General features: G+C 40.2%; 1 protein-coding gene across 1 annotated transcript in view; it reads left to right on the top strand.

The window, feature by feature from the left end:
- The window catches only part of ADGRV1 (adhesion G protein-coupled receptor V1), a 290,582-nt gene that overhangs the window by 188,316 nt on the left and 85,448 nt on the right, over positions 1 to 16,818 (top strand). The window contains exon 85 of the mRNA XM_075138497.1: positions 12,483 to 12,599. Coding sequence (XP_074994598.1) covers positions 12,483 to 12,599 — 117 coding nt within the window. The remainder of the gene's footprint in view (positions 1 to 12,482; positions 12,600 to 16,818) is intronic.

Here is a 16,818-nt window from a genome sequence, read left to right as displayed (position 1 = left end):
AATCATCTTATATCTTTACTGCTTGTTATAGCCTATGCTATTTACTAATTCACGTTGATTATTGTGGGTTCAAAAGTCAATTCCATTAACACAACAAAATCCAAAGGTTTTGTGTTCTATTTTTGTTAGGGAGGGAAACCTTCTTCTTCTGCTCTGTAATTATGAAGCCTGTTGCACAGAGAAAGCAGCAGTTAAAGATACCTATATCACAATAGGCTATACTGATCACTGAACTCATCATTCTCTAGGCCATATTTCGACATTTAAAAGGAATCTGGATCAAAGATTGCCATAAATATTTAAATAAGACCAGCATTTCTTTAATATCATAGGTTACAATAATAGTAGAACTAGGGATACCTGTTAGCCCTTGTTGAAGGATGCTTAGTTTAAGTAAATTTGTCTTTATGTGTTAAAAGCTTTTGGCAAAACTTGAACTGCTTCAATTAAATATTCTTTCACATCACACCAGACTTCATCTTAGAATAGCTCTTCCAACCAATAAATGAAGACAGATCCCATAGTCTTGTGAAGGTCTTGCTTTCTATGCATAAATCTCTGTTTTTTCTGGAGACTGTAGAGAGCGTGCACGCTACCAACAGAGGTACTGGTGAAAAGCATAACCATTTACCATCGCCAGCCTTCTGCAGGAGGCTACATTTTTAGTGTAGCTGCATTTTGAGCTGCTTACGCAGCCGCTAATTCTATAAACATGACTCAGATCACCATTAGCAGTTTAACTAGGAGGTCTTTGCTTAACCTAACGCGTTCTAACTGAAGAAGAAAAGGAAAAGCCCCTCAAGATGATCTCCAGACCAGTATAAGGGGACTAATCTCTAGGCAGAGGTTTGCTACTGAAGCATAGCGAAGCCAGAAGACACTATGTGTCTGCAATTACATTTTGACTATTTCTTTTTAAGGATAGATAAAGAGTTATCCTTCACAGCTGGTTAGCCGTATAGAGAAGCATGGGAGACCTCTGCTACCGTACTTAAAAAATTAAGGAAGGGGGCACCCTGATTGCATCCTGACCCCAATTTACGGTGAGTCTGCCCTACCCTGTGTTGTGATACCTACAGGGGGGAAATCTGTCATCATGCAGATGGAAAGAGCGCTGCAGATTACTCCAGCCAGCATCTAGACTCTGGGGAGTGATTTTATCTTGCTCATCTTCAGGTTATTTCGAGAATTGAGTAGAAAAAATGGAATAGTTCCATTTGGAAGGGACCTACAACGATCATCTAGTCCAACTGCCTGATCACTTCAGAGATCACCAGTAGTTAAAGCATATTTTTAAGGGCATTGTCCAAATGCCTCTTAAACACTGACAGGCTTGGGGTGTCGACCATGGGGCATGAGGCATTGGCCATTTCTAACTATTTACATAAAGCATCAGGAGTTAACAGATGTGTTTCCCTTGCAGTAATTTTACTTACCCAGCATCACATATCTGACCCTGGAGAGAGTCCTAAATTCAGTTTAGAGGTAATAAATGGTCATGCTGTCAAATTTGTGTACGCTTGTTGCAAGAAACTTACACCTGAACTTCAAGAAAAATTATATCCAGAAATGAAGGAAGTGAAAAGTCACTTTATTAATAGTTTTACCCAATATACCCCCTAAGTGTATATAGATCCCACTTGAGAACCTTCTAGAGCCAATTAATCTGTCATGGCAGATCTCCTGCTCGGGGTCTAATCTGAGCTTCTAGATAGAAAACAAAACGAGGCAGATCCTACCGTGGAAAGTCAACATCCATCAGAAGAGCTTGTTTTGGACCTGGCAAGTCAGCATATTCAGCGGGCCCTGAGCTGTGTCTGGGTACTTGAAACTGGAAAAGACTGTAGATATATTTTTCATGGTTTTAAAAAGAGGCTTTTTCAGCTTCTATTTGCATCGTTATAACGGAAGTGTTGTGTTATTGAGGATCTTGCAGTGGGACTCAGGAGGTCTGACTCGTGTTTGGTAATGAGTGACAAAGAAATGTGCATCTTTGTCCCAGATCTGAAAGGAGGTGATAATAGGAAATGTCTTTATAGGGTACCATGCCAGATACATTGTTCTGAATCTGTATATAAAACTAAACGGGTTAGGACCTGCTAAGAGCCTGCTAGTCCTTATTTTTCCTTATTCACAAAAAAAAAAAACCAAGTGTAACTTCTCAATGGGTATCACTCAGCACGTTCTTTGAAAGGGACAGCATGGTCGGAGCAAAGGAGAAACTGTGTTAGAGGAGACGATGCAGGCGGGTGCTTGTGTCAGACTTGTTCTGCGGAGGGTGCAGGCTACCCCAGCCTTTCCCGACAGCTAACTTCTGCTGCGCGGCCAGCTGCGAGCTGCTGCGCCGCGCATCGCCCTGCCTCGCCCCGCCTGCCCCGAACCCTGCGCCCTCAGATCGCCTGCCGCCTCGCTCGGAGAAGCAAAAAAAGCCTAAAAATGGGAAGTGAAGAGGGCAGGGACTGAACCCAGCATGCAACCAACTGCCATGCTGCTCAGCTGGGGGAAGGGAATGAGGAACGTAGGGTTGCTGATGTCTAATCACTACTAACACCGTCAGTATTTCAAGTGGTTTTAATTTAGTTAGCTGTTTGGCTTTCCTTAAAGTGCCAATTTACAGTGATATATAATTCATAAACACAAAAATATCTCTAAAATACGCAATGCATGCAAATGTTTGCTGTTCATAAGGTACTTACTTTTTAATATATATGTACACTGACTTAACTGAAGCCAGAAATAAAGCTAAACCCACATGTATTGTTTTTTCTGATGTCAGTTATAAAGCACCCCTCTCTGAACTATGGTAATTTCTGAAACAATTTAGTGACCAGTGAAGCCATTTAGCATTCGTGTAAATTCACAGAGGAACTTTAACTGCTTATTTCAGCATCATTAATACAGAATAAATATGAAGTGAAAATTTAGTTCTTGAACTTTTCTTTTGACCTAGTTAAACACTGTGCTTTGAATCTTCTAAATTGTATAACCTTTTCCTCTGTGCTCTGAAACATGCTGTGTGTTGTATTGTTGCTTTTTCCAGGAAGAGTGACTTAGAATTTTTGCTAGTGTCCATAAATCTCTGCAATTTTTTGTACATCCTTTGTTGGTATTTTTGTCCTGGCATTTAATATCAGAACACAAAACACAAGAAGAACACTTGGCTTACATCAGTGCTGTCCTGACCTAGCGAGCAGTAACAAAAAGTATGATTCATATGCACCATTATTAAGCAGTGTCCCTGCGTTCAAGGAGGGAACCCCTTTTTTTACCCATATAAAGTAAATTCAAAGCAGAAGAGAGCAGTTCGGTGAGCACATGGGAGTTTTAATGTGTTTATTTTCCTATGTTATTGTTCATTGCAATTAAGTCCAACAAAAGGAACAGCACTGTAAATTGCGCCTTTGATACTATTCCTCTTTTGAGATTGGGTTGGTATAATGACACATAGCATGTGGTTGGGCTCTTTGTTTTTCTTTTTTAATAGACATGCGTGTAAACAAGCTCTATAAGGAAGACGGTCTTTTCCTACGTGGAACAAAGAAATAAATTAAAAGAAAATAGTAAAATCGATAAAAGAGAAAAAAAATATTTAATGTGAAAAGAAATGAAATGACCGCTGCTAGGATCCATTTCTGTAAGACATATATGAAGACGTTTCTGTCTAGAAGACGACGATGTCTAAAGCTTCGTGAGTTCGTACTGTGAAACAGGAATTCACAGCAATTGCAAAACGTGGCAGAAGTATACTCGCCGTGTTCGTCACCGGCACACTCCGAAGTGTTCTAGAGGAGTCGGCCGCTTGGCCTGCGGGTTTCTCCCGGCGGGGAGGGATCTTTTTCTCAGCTGCAGGAGCAGGGGTGCTTCCTGCTCCCGTGAGAAAGTGAAACCGTTTTGAGCAGATGTGGCGGGCCCTGGCTCTGCGCGCTCTTCCTGAGCTAAATCTTTGTGGTTCTGCTGCTGGATGCTTTTGTATCTGCCTGGGTTCGCCTTCTCCACAGCTTGGTCTCTGGAGCACAGCAAGGTGCTCTCTTTCTTTTTACTTCACCCAGCCCAACATGCTGCCTTTTCAGCACTTCTTGCAATGGGGAACGAGTACTCTCAGATTTATTCTCCCCCTCTGAAAACGTGTTTGCGATTCCTAAAGTTATAAATCAGGTTTTGATCACACTTTACTGCTTTGTTATTTTACTTTTACTCTTTATTTTACTTATTACTTAAGGGTTTTAACATTTGTAATATCAGTGCTGAAAGTTCCTGTTTTCTAGTATTTTTGAAGGAGTTGTGTAGCTAATATCGCATCAGATATTCTTAGGTCTTCGTAAAATAAATTTTTCAGTATTTACTGCATTGTCACGCTGAAAAATTGGGACAGAATCTTAAGACATACTACTTCAAGTTGAGGGGAACATAGTAAATCAATTACCTATGGATTTCAGATTTCAACAGAAAAACATTCCTGTCCTCCTCATTGGGTGTTGCATGTTCTTTGACCAGGAATAGATTGTGTGGCATGGTTTGCCACAAAGTGCAAGGAAAAAAATCTTATTTAAGTGAAAAAAAAAGCAATGTTCTTTCATCAAATTATTCCAAATTCATCAGTTTCACCGCACTTCTGTGGAACGGTTCTAAAGGGATGCCACAATGTTAACCGTTTTAATACAGTACTTTCCAAACAAGTTCAAAACAGTTGGTGGAAGATAAGATGCAGTCTTAAATCCAGAAGTAATTGGACGTGCTGATACTTTGGATGTTTATTTGGAGTCGTTGGCCTGTATCACTCTGAAACGTTAAATGCAGAGAAACAAAGCTACCTGTTTGGCTGAGTTCATGACAATGTGCACTGCCCACTGCAGATGTGTGTAGTTCCTGGTGTAGGTTCCTCTGTCTAGGTCTGGGCTGGGATGGAGGTAACCTTCTCCACAGCAGCCCTCATAGTGCTGTGCTTTGTATTTTTATCTAGAACAGTGTTCATCACACACCGATGTTTTGGCTACTGCTGAGCAGTACTCATACAGCATCAAGGCTGTCTCTCCAACCTCCCCCCATCACCCCCCAAAGGCCAGTAGGCTGGGGATGGGCAAGAGGTTGGGACCTCTGACCCCAGGTGACCAAAGAGATATTCCATACCATATGATGTCCTGCCCAGCAAAAAAAGCTAAGAGAAAGGACGATATTTAGGTTTCTTCAAAAGCACTCACAACTTTACCTATAGGTAGATTTTCCCATGCGTAATCTTAGATTTGATCATACAGTGGTGAAATAGTGAATTATGCTATAAATAATCTGTGAATTTTTGTACATATGCTAATTGTCCAAAAACTGACTTGGTCCACTCTGATGTATTACTCTTATCACAGAATCACAGAATGGTTGAGCTTGGAAGGGACCTCTGCAGGTCACCTTCTCCAAACCCCCTGCTCAAGCAGGGCTACCCAGAGCTGGTTTCCCAGGACTATGTCTGGATGACTGTTTAATATCTCCAAGGATGGATACTCCATGACCTCTCTCAGCAATCTGTGCCAGTGCTCAGTCACCCTCACAGTGCAAAAGTGTTTCCTGATGTTCAGAGGGAATGTCCTGTGTTTCAGTTTGTGCCCATTGCCTCTGATGCTGTCACTGGGCACCACTGAAACCACCACCTGGTTCCGTCCTCTTTGCACCCTCTTTTCAGGTGTTTATATGCATTAATAAGATCCCCCCGATCTTTCTCTTTTCCAGGATGAACAGTCCCAGCTTTCAGGCTTTTCTGATAGGAGAGATGCTCCATCTCTTAATCATCTTGATGGCCCTTTACTGGACTCTCTCCAGTATGTCCATGTCTCTCTTTTATTGGGGAGCCCAGAACTGGACACAGGATTTCAGGTGTGGCCTCACTAGTGCTGACCAGAGGGGAAGGATCATCTCCCTCAACCACCTGACAACACTCCTCCTAATGCAGCCCAAGACACCATTAGCCAAGAGCACATTGCTGGTTCATGTTCAACTTGGTGTCCAGCAGGACCCCCAGGGCCTTTTCTGCCAAGCTGCTGTCCATCTGGGTAGCCACCAGCATGTGTTGGTACATGGTGTCGTTCCTTCTCAGGTGCAGGACTTTGCACTTCTCCTTGTTGAACTTAATGAGCTTCCTGTCAGAGAGTTTCTCCCGCCTGTCTAGGTCCTTCTGGATGGCAGCACGACCCTCTGGTGTATCAGCCACTCCTCCCAGTTTGATGTCATCTGCAAATGTGCTGAGAGTACACTCTGCCTCATCATCCAGCTCATTAATGAAGATGTTAAGCAGGACTGGACCCAGTATTGACCCCTGTGGTACACCACTAGTCACTGGCCTCCAGCTAGACTTTGCATCACTTATCACCACCCTCTGGGCCTGGCCATTCAGCCAGTTTTCAACCCACCTCACTGTCTGCTTATCCAGCCCATAAATCAACAGCTCATCCATGAGGATCTTATGGGAGACAATGTCAAAGGCCTTACTGAAGTCCAGGTAGACAATATCCACTGTTCTCCCCTCATTTACCAAACTTCATCATAGAAGTTTATCAAGTTGGTCAAGCATGATTTCCCCTCAGTGAAGCCATGCTGACTACTCCTGATGATTTTCTGATCCTTAATGTGGCTGCAAATGATTTCCAGGATTAGCTGCTCCATCACCTTCCCATGGATGGAGGTGAGGCTGACCAACCTGTAGTTGCCTGGGTCCTCCTTCTTGCCCTTCTTGAAGATGCAGGTGACATTTGCTTTTCTCCAGTATTTGGGCATGTCTCCTAGCCACCACGATTGGTCAAAGATCACCAAGAGTGGTCTTGTAATGACATCTGACAGCTCACTTGTGGCTGCATCCCATCGGGCACCATGGTCCAGCTTGCTTAAGTATTCTCAGACCTGATTATCTTCCACCAAGGGTACATCTTTCTTGCTCCAACCTTACCTGCTGGTCTCTGGGACCTGGGACTCCTGAAGGGTGGTCTTGCTAGGAAAAACTGAGGCAAAGAAGATATTCAATATTTCCACCTTTTGGTTCAAAGTAGAGATAAGATTTGTTTCCATGTGTCATGTGCTGTATCGTCATTTTAAAGTCCATCATATGGTAGCATTTCAGCACTTACCATGGCAAGTTGTAACTACTAGTACTCTATATTCCACTTACTTATTTTTCATACATACTACTTCTTATTTAGGTTTCAGCCACCTACTCCTCAGTTGGCTGTTGTTTACCTGATTGGTATGGAATTGCTTCAGTCTTCTGGTCTTTCCTTTTTCTCTTTTGTACAGTATTTGAAACTCTCAGACTCATTGTTTTCTCTGTAAATTTCTGTAATGAGGCCAAGTTTAGCTCTGCTGATTCTGAACTTAGATTTTAATAAATTCTTTTATCATTAGAAAGTTGATTGATTTCCTCACATCATCTATAGTTGGCATCAGTGAATATGCCACATACATTTCGTTTGGTTGACAATAGTGTAATCTTCTAGTGTGGAATTATTGTCAAATGTTTTTTTTTGTTATATGAATGAAGAGAGAATAATGTAAAATTTCTGGTAAAAATTTGCAGTGAGACAAGAAAAGTAAATTTATTAAGCGTGACTCCAAACAAACAAAATTAAAATCTTCACATTTTCAGAGAATACTCTTCAGTATCAGAGAAGATAGTGATGTTAAATATCACCATTGGGATAAAGGCAAGATGGTGAATAGAGTTAGTAGCATGGAGTGAAGGTTATGGCTGCTGAGGCAGAAGGAGAACCCAAAGGATAGGTGCATTCATAGGTTGGAACAAAAGTCCCCGTTCCTAACTTTGAAAATGCTGGCATGATACCTTGCAGGTCTCGCAGCAAATGCTTTTAACAAATCCTTCATTTCAGAGCACTACTATGTGACCAGAAGGTAGTATATTAAAAGTATTATTTAGTAAAAAAAAAAATCCTGGCAACTGCAGGCCCATTAATTCAGTCTCAGAAGCATATAAGAGTTTAGAAGAAAATTCTGTCAAAAGACATAGCCATAAATGAAGTGGAGAATTGAGACTCCCGTGTGTTTATACTTGGATCGTGCCAGGCTAGTCTGATAGTTTCCTTTGGTGAGATAAATGCAGTAAAATATATGATATGTCACATAATTAGTAAGATAATAATGGAGGAGGATTAGTCCAAGAACTCAGATGTGGGAAGAGACAGACTAATGGGAGAAGACAGCTATGAGAGAGTGACGAGTGAAGAGAGGTATTTCACTGATCCTAAAGCTCTAGTGGAACAGAAAATAACGTGCCCAGGCAAAATGCGCTGATGGCAGAAAGTAGAGAAGCACCGACGCCTTGAAGTGGTAGTGGGGTAGCGTGTAGAAAGATGTGATAGCTTTGAAGGCTGACGTGTGAAATAGAGGGGTATTTCCTAGACAAGGTGTAAAGTCATAACTTGTAAGCTAACAGCAAAACTTTAACTCTGTGGCAAGAGGTAGTCAGTTGGAAATGAGAAGAAAAACTGTGTGTGCCAGATGATCACCGAGGTATTACCGCATGTCAGAAGAAGTATTTGCACGGTATATAGGGAGATAAGAAAACTGTTGGATAAGAGTCTTGTGAGACCTCTGCAGCTCTTCTCTGTCCAACCCTGGGTTTTCACAAAGGACAGAATCAAAGTGGCACCAGTATAGAGAAGGACGATGAAATTGATGGACAAGCTGCAAAGGCTTTTGCACAAGGACAGGCTTTCACATGTGTGAGTATACATTTCACAGCACAGTACGTAGGTTACTTGGAGAAACAAGATAAATCGATCCAGGCAGATGGTGTATTCAGGGAGCTAAACTGCTTGTGCTGTCCAGCCCAGCTTAGGCGTCTCTGCAGAGTATTGCGCTGTGTGGTGGTCGGCTTATTTAACCTTGAAAAATGAAGCCTGAGGGAGAATACTACTGCTTTCCGTGAATTCATGATAGTGCAAGCCCCAAGGAGGAGGAAATCCTGTTTAACCTGAGAGGCTTCCAACAGAAGAAAAAATAGATGTGAATTGACCATGAATAAGTGCAGGCTGGAAACTAGGAGGCGGCTCTTAACGAGCAGAGGAGTGATGTTCTGAGACAGCTTGGAAACAGCGGTACAAAAATGCTGTTCTTCATACAGGAATGTACAGTTTTGTAAATCATCTGGTTTTATTCATTTATAGTTTGGTGTTGATGACTTAGGTTGAATACCCAGGTGCTAATTTCCTTCAGGTAATTGCTAGGTAATTGTCTTAGAGTTACAAAGGAATTGCAGAGTTCTTTGATTAATTAACTGAGTAAATGACTGTCAGATGGGAACCCTGTCAAAGATCTTTTTGCTCTTTAACAGAAGTGCATCGATTTATGATCTTTTATTTTTTAACCTTTATTTTTTCATTTTGTCAAGAGGAACCTTGTGAGTGATATCCCATCACTGTAGTTTTGAATGTGGCACAGAACTATCACACACAAATTTACAAAAGTAGCAGCCTGCTACTTGAGTGACTTAAGCCACTTGTTATCCCTTAGTTAAATCATTTTGGGTCAAGACTGATCACCTTGACAAGTACCAGGAAGAGGCATTACGTTATAATCTCCACGTAGAACCAAATGGCAGGTTACAAAGATTGTTTGAAAAGGGGTATTTAAAATCATACGATCTCTGTCAAAAGAGCTCTGAACAATTGGTATCAAAAGGAACACATCCAATACATACATTTTTAATGTTCCAAGAGGGAACAACTTATTCCAATATATGGTACATATTTTGCTTATTAAGGCAATAGGTTCGTTATTACAAAAGATTGCCCACTACAGTTAAAAAGTAAGCCACGTACAGAAGACATGAGGCAGTTAGGTCTAAGGAACAATTTACGTGGAAGGTGCTTTTTTCGTACATTTCCCTAACCGCCTCGGATATTATGGGAGAAAGGTCCATGCAGCGGCCGGCGCTCCATGTGTTTCTACTAAACTGCGGTGCATTGTGTTTTAAGCTATAAGTGCCAAAGCATTTGTCAGAACAGCGTAGCTAAACTACAGTCTCTTCTCCCAACATTTCAAAATTTCAAAAGCCGTTTGTTTTTTGTGTTATAACCCAATTCGCATTTGCATCTTCTGCCCAAGATGCAAGATAACAATTATATGAAAATAATATGTAAGTGTTTCTTTGCCTCTTTTACCTTTTTAGCCCTTTTTGGTCTAAAACACTGTAATGCCACTAATTACAATGAATTCTTAGCTGTGAGATTAGTTCAGCCATAATTCTCTTTTACTTCTTCAACAAAAGTCAGTATCCATGAAAGGTATGCATTTTTAACAAATATTTGGACTCTTCGCATTGTTTTGGTTGGAAAACTGTTGACATAGTGAGATACTTCTCCTTTTTAATATACAAAACATTATTTTTCTTGAAACACAGGAAAAGGCTAGAAATGATAGTTTCTTTGATTGCAGATGCAAAATGCTTTCAAGCCAACATTCAATCCAGAAGGTGCTAAAAACATGTTTCCAGGACTCGATCAGTCTGGTTTTGTGTTTTCATCCCTTCTTTGTCTCTGTCTCTAGCCTGACAGTCTGTCCTTGACACATACACAAACCTTCAGAGAACAAAAGGTGACAAAGCCTCTCCACCCAGATGCGTGTTGTATTTTGCTTGTTGCAAGCAGAAGCATTTGCTCAAGTTTTAGGAAAAGTACTGCTGGAATGTTTGAGCTAGCTGGTGCTACGGAGTTGTTTACACAAACATTTCTTGTGTTTATCCCTAGTGGAAGGCAGCTATTGCATACATATTTCAATCGAGTTTAACCCACTGCAGACAATGGCATTTGTTTTAGCAGCGTCAGAATTTGGCAAATAGCAGTCTATATTGAGCTGTGTGTTAACCTCTTAATAACTGAATGGTTATGTGGCCTTGGTTAGAATCCAGTTTGCAGCAGAAGACTGATGAACCCCACATCAAATACTAAAAGTGCATTTTTTTCCTTTAGATAATCAAATGCATCTCATAATTTCTTTTAGTCTATAGAATCATAGAATTATAGAATCATAGAATCATTAAGGTCGGAAAAGACCTCTAAGATCATCGAGTCCAACCGTCAATCCAGCACCACCATGCCCACTACACCATGTCCCTAAGCGCCTCATCTACACTTAAGTGTAGACTTTAAAAGACTTAAGTCTTTTAAATACCTCCAGGGATGGAGACTCCACCCCTTCCCTGGGCAGCCTGTTCCAAGGCCTGACCACTCTTTCAGTAAAGAAATTTCTCCTAATGTCCAGTCTAAACCTCCCTTGGCGCAACTTGAGGCCATTTCCTCTCGTCCAGGTGTTGTCCAGTTGCTCATTCTTATTCTTCCATTTCATGGTGAGTAACATTGTCTATCTGTCAATATACAGACCCTGCCTTTATTAGGATATTTTTATAGTAAAGAGGCTGTGTAAGAGTTATCCAATGCCATACATGTATTTTTGTTGTAAATACAATGTCCAGGTGTATGCCAAATCACTTGGTATACTTTAACTTCCTTCCCTACCCCATCTTCTGATTTTATATAGATGAAATCAGTCTGCACAGTCCACTAATTGCTATTACTGATAAGTCAATAGGCTGTTGGTCAAAATAGTAGTATTCCTTGTAAAGGAAAGGAAAAATCATCAGTTATCATAGGAGTTCAGTAGGTAACTTGAGCCTTTCTTAATGCGAACACTTTAATTCTTTAATGAAGTCTACTTGTAGAACTATTTCCTATGTAAAGAAATTCACAGAAGACAGAGCTAAAAGTTTCTGAGTTCTGTTTTAATTTTAAATGCTTTATTGAAACTGTTTAGCAGCGTTCATTGCAGTCAGAGTTGGAATACCTTTGTTCCTTAGACAATACATTGGCTACTTATCCGGCCAACGTATACATTAGGCATGTCTGTGGAAAAAAACTTAGATCTGCCTTGGGAGTGTGAAATCCTGGTCTGCTCTTAGGCAGCAGAAGAAATGCTTACTCCCTTTTGTCCAGTATTGCTATCTTGTGTGATGGGGTATAATACTGCTACATGTCTGACAGTCTGAAGTCAGTAAACGCCTCCTGAGTCTGTTTGTTTACTTGATAAAATTTCTGGCCTTACTGAAATCAGAAGACAATGTCTCTTTTTATTTTATGGAGGAAAATCTCCATCCTCAGTTACAAAACTGGTGTTTAATGTTGCATGGCAGTTAGTCTGGGGAACAATATTAAACAATAAATATTAAGTGTCTCTATAGTCTTTTCAGATATGGATGTAATGGATCCTAGATTGTCTGCAAAAAGTTTCAAACTAGTTTTATGGCTGACAGTGTTAAAGGGTCACTTCTTCTGGGTGAATATTAAATGTCCAAGCTATCTCTCCTGAGTGTCTGGAAGGGTAACTGAGTGTATAGTATATTTTACTTCCAAAGCGAAGATTTTTTTTTGCTCATTATTACTATTAAATTAATTTTGTTTAATTCCAATATGCATGTATTAATTTTTTCCCTGCAGATTTCATTTCTGGCCTCTGCTTACATGAGCCAACATCTCTCAGAGGAAAGCTGCTCTGCCCTTGCATCTGTTACCCATTACCTTTACCTCTGCCAGTTCAGCTGGATGCTTATTCAGGTTGGTCTCTTAGTCTTTTTCACCCCTTCCCCAAAACCTCTGTAAAAGTAACTGGTACTTACTGTGTTTCTATTATATCATAGTATATGTATCTCTGCAATTCAATGCTACTAGAGAGGCAAAACATTAGGTGGTTTTATTAAACCTAGAGTGTCACAGCTCCAAGGGTAAATATTTAAACCCTATAAAGACTTTTTCCACTAATATCCATTACAACTGTGTAAGAATTTCCACACCTCACTTCATCCTGTAGAAGTTACTGTCTCAAACTACTGAAGAAATATTTTTACTAGAGTTAATAGCTTTTCTAAGCATCTCTTATTTGGTCTTTTGAAACAGTCTCTTACAGGTGAAATGTAAATGTAAAGTACTCTGTAATCTTTAGAGTCAGTAGACTTATTTTAGTCATTAGACTTGTATTATATGACAAACATACCTTCATAAGTTTGCATTAAAATAAAGAGTATATACATTCATAAATATTGCCAGAATTTTCATAGAATCATAGAATCATTTAGGTTGGGAAAGACTCTTAAGATCATCAAGTCCAACCATTAACCCACCACTGCCAAGTCCACCACTAAACCATGTCCCTAAGTGCCACATCTACACGTCTTTTAAATACTTCCAGGGATGGTGACTCCACCACTTCCCTGGGCAGCCTGTTCCAAGGCTTGACAACCCTTTCGGTGAAGAAATTTTTCCTAATGTCCAATCTAAACCTCCCCTGGCACAACTTGAGGCCGTTTCCTCTCGTCCTATCGCTGTTACTTGGTAGAAGAGACCGACCCCCACCTTGCTACAACCTCCTTTCAGGTAGTTGTAGAGCGCGATGAGGTCTCCCCTTAGCCTCCTCTTCTCCAGGCTAAACAGTCCCAGTTCCCTCAGCCGCTCCTCATCAGACTTGTTCTCCAGGCCCTTCACCAGCTTCGTTGCTGTTTTGCCACGTTAGAGAACAGTAAATGGTGTAAAAAACAATTGAACTAATGTGGGAGACCATGAACAGTCAAATTTGTTATGGAAAATTACCAGTTGTAAGTTAGTCAAAATAACAAGATGATTATTTGGAAAATACATTATCATGTCCTCATCTAGACATATATTTAGCACTAATGCATGAATTATGCCATTTATTTGTCTGTTATTTTAATAGGATTTGCGCATCGCACATTTATTATAGCATACAGCTTTACGTATGCAGCTCCATGCATTACCATACAAATCCTCCAATATGCAGGTTGTCAGACCAAACAAAGAATTACAAATTAGGCTGTATCTAAATACAACTTTCTCTCCCAGTGACATTCATGTGGTATTTGGCATTTTCCTGGGATTATGTCAGGCTTGGGTTCATTGAGAACCCTAGCAGCCTCTCTAACAGCTCCACTGTGCTTGTTGGTCTTAGCCAGCTCAAGTAGATGGTCTGTCATGTACACTGCTGCTGCAACTGCTCGTAAAAATGGAGCAGAGAGATCAAAACTGCTCCGTCTCTAGTGATACTAATACTCTTTTTATTCTTCTTGTTTTTCCTGAATTTATTCAGTTAGCAAGATTAAATATTCTCTCTAGTAGATGCTACCTTCTACTCTCTCAATACAGAAATTCTTCTGCTATACTTCTCCTTCACCTAGCTTGGCTTATGACTTTCTCTTAGGTTAACTAACCTAAATTATTTTGTGAGCTGTAAATTATATTCTTCTTCACAGCTGCTCATTCACTTCATTCCTAAGTCGCTTCAGATCTCTTGAGCATTTACTATTTTGGGCAGACGAAGTAATGTTTTTAAGTTGCCGTTTTACTGGGATATCTCATGTTTTGACTGCTCGGTGTTTGATAGTGTTTCATCTTCCCATCCTACACGTGTTACATTACACTAAGTTGCAAAAGGATTCATGTTTTGAATGCTTGCTCTTCCAAGGATTAATCACTTATAATGACAAAAAATTGTATAACTGTTAACCGTGGGTCATTTTTATGGCTGTAGTTGAAATCCATTTTTGTTTTTGTCGGAGTAGACTTTGGCCAGGCCCTAAGAACTTGCATGTCCCATTGCATTTGGTGGAGCCTCAGTCTTGTGTTAGTCATGAAGGCTCTTCATGCAAATCTGAGGGGACAGAGGTGCTTAAAAGGGAACCCTTTATAGCCCACTGAGTGATGAGCTGACAAGAGCTGCCAGGGGTAAAACGCAGAGTGAAGGGGATTGCCCCTTTTTGTAGGTGCAGGTCTTCAGCTGTGAATAATTCCTGAAGTTTGAAAGACCCAAAAGGAAAGAAACAACCTGAAACGTAGGTCAACCCAGCCCTCAGCTGCAAGTTACTCCTCTTGATTGAGACTAGGTCCTGAATTTATATTTCTTATTGCAGGGTGAGGCAGCGATGCCAAGGCACTAACGGAGTGCTGGGGACACCTCTGTGCTTGAGCTGGTCCCCATGACAGTGTTAGCAAAGCTTGTGGATCCAAGGGAAAACCAGACTGATTTGGGAAGTCTAGATGCTACTGCTGTCTAAATGGCAGATTTAAATGCCTGGGAAATGAATGTTTGTATTTCTCAGCATGGTATACTTAATACACATGACTTGATTTGGAAGGCAGAATCAATAATGCATTTATACTTAAATAGGACTTAAATACTTCTGTCTGGGAAACAGCAAAAATATGCAAACAGATTCTGTATCACTCATGCAGTCACCCTGCCCTCTGTGAGGCTGTGTAGCGCAGTGCATATGCTTGATCTCTAACTCATTTTATACAAGTCTGCTAGCGTCCGTCTTGATCCCTGGGTACAGAAATGGGTGAATGTGATAATCAAGTGCAAGCAGCGCGCAGATATGTGCAGATACGTGGATCTGAAACATCCCAGACAATTTTAAGTGATCAAAAGGTGGTGGAGCAACATTTCCAGGCCACAAAAGTCTATAGGAAAACACAGATTTAACAGTACAGCTGGACCTATACAGATTCAGTTCTGTAGTCCAGATCAAAGATCTTCACTTTCTAGACTCTAGGACAACTTCGTTGCCTTTTTGTCCTAATCTTTCCATCTTGTGCGTATTGCTAGGTATAGTAATTATACTTAGCATTTTATCATATTTTAATAGTGCTTACAACAACAAAATCTATAGCTTCGTATTCTAATTCTTTTCCCATTTTTAGTTTCTTGTGTTTGTAGGCGTACATTTGATAACACACATAGCTACTACCCACATATTGACTGAACTGCAGGAATGGAAGGGACCTCAGAGAGCACCTGGTCCATTTTCAGAGTCAGAACAAAGGCCACATCAAATCGTCCTTGCTTGTCTGATTGTTCCTGTCCCTTTGCATTGCGTTGCCTTATTTCTTGGCTTTTATAGGGACATTTTTGTAAGTTGCAGAATGTTGACAACATTACCCAATTTTTTAAAGATGAGACTTTCTTGACTGCAGAAGGAAAGGAATAAGCAAGTGCAAATGACTCTTCGTGCCCACAGAGTGAGCTTAGCCTGAAATATTTGCCTTATACTAATGTCTGAAATTCAGAAGTCTTCACCCTGACAAACGTCCCTTCATACCAATGTACGTTGCTACAGCATAAGCCTGTATTTCCAAATGCAGTCTGCACTTTTATCTTAGGACACACACTAAGGATGCCTTTTTGTAATTTGTTGTTCTTCCCACGACAAATCTGTAGTATGGCAACTATTTACCAGGAAAGATAATTTTATTCTTTTAGCACTTTCTAACTTGTTACCAAAAAAAAAGTTACAAAAAAAAGTTAAAAGCTGTCTTTTGAGGAAAAAATTAAAATTGTGTAGTTCTCAATTGCCAATTCTGACATAGAGTAAAATTATGGGAAAAGGTGGACTCTTTGTACTTTTTTGAGCCATTGCTACAGTGGAGTAAATCAACAGCAAAAGTGGCAGTTCAATAAGCAAACCAGACTGAATGTCATGAGCTTGCTGTCACCCATACCTAAATCCACATTAAATTTGTGGATTTAATGACACCTTAAATTTTCTATAAATTTATTGCAGACTTGTAATTCAAGTACTTATCTTACAGTAAGTTTAATGCTTATTTTTAAGAATGATTTATGGACTGCTTAACAGCTTCGAAAAAGGAATTATAGGAAAGCATGCAACAATTCTGAAAATGAAAGCTGTGGCCATTCCTGAAAAGAAGGGAGAAAGGAGTTGGGAAAGACTTTATTTAAAGTATTTTGCAGCTAATATTTACTGGA

This window comes from Calonectris borealis, chromosome Z (genome assembly GCF_964195595.1).
Source record: "Calonectris borealis chromosome Z, bCalBor7.hap1.2, whole genome shotgun sequence".
Lineage (NCBI taxonomy): Eukaryota > Metazoa > Chordata > Aves > Procellariiformes > Procellariidae > Calonectris > Calonectris borealis.
Note: the sequence above shows the minus strand (reverse complement) of the source record. Positions and strands in the feature narration are given on the sequence as shown.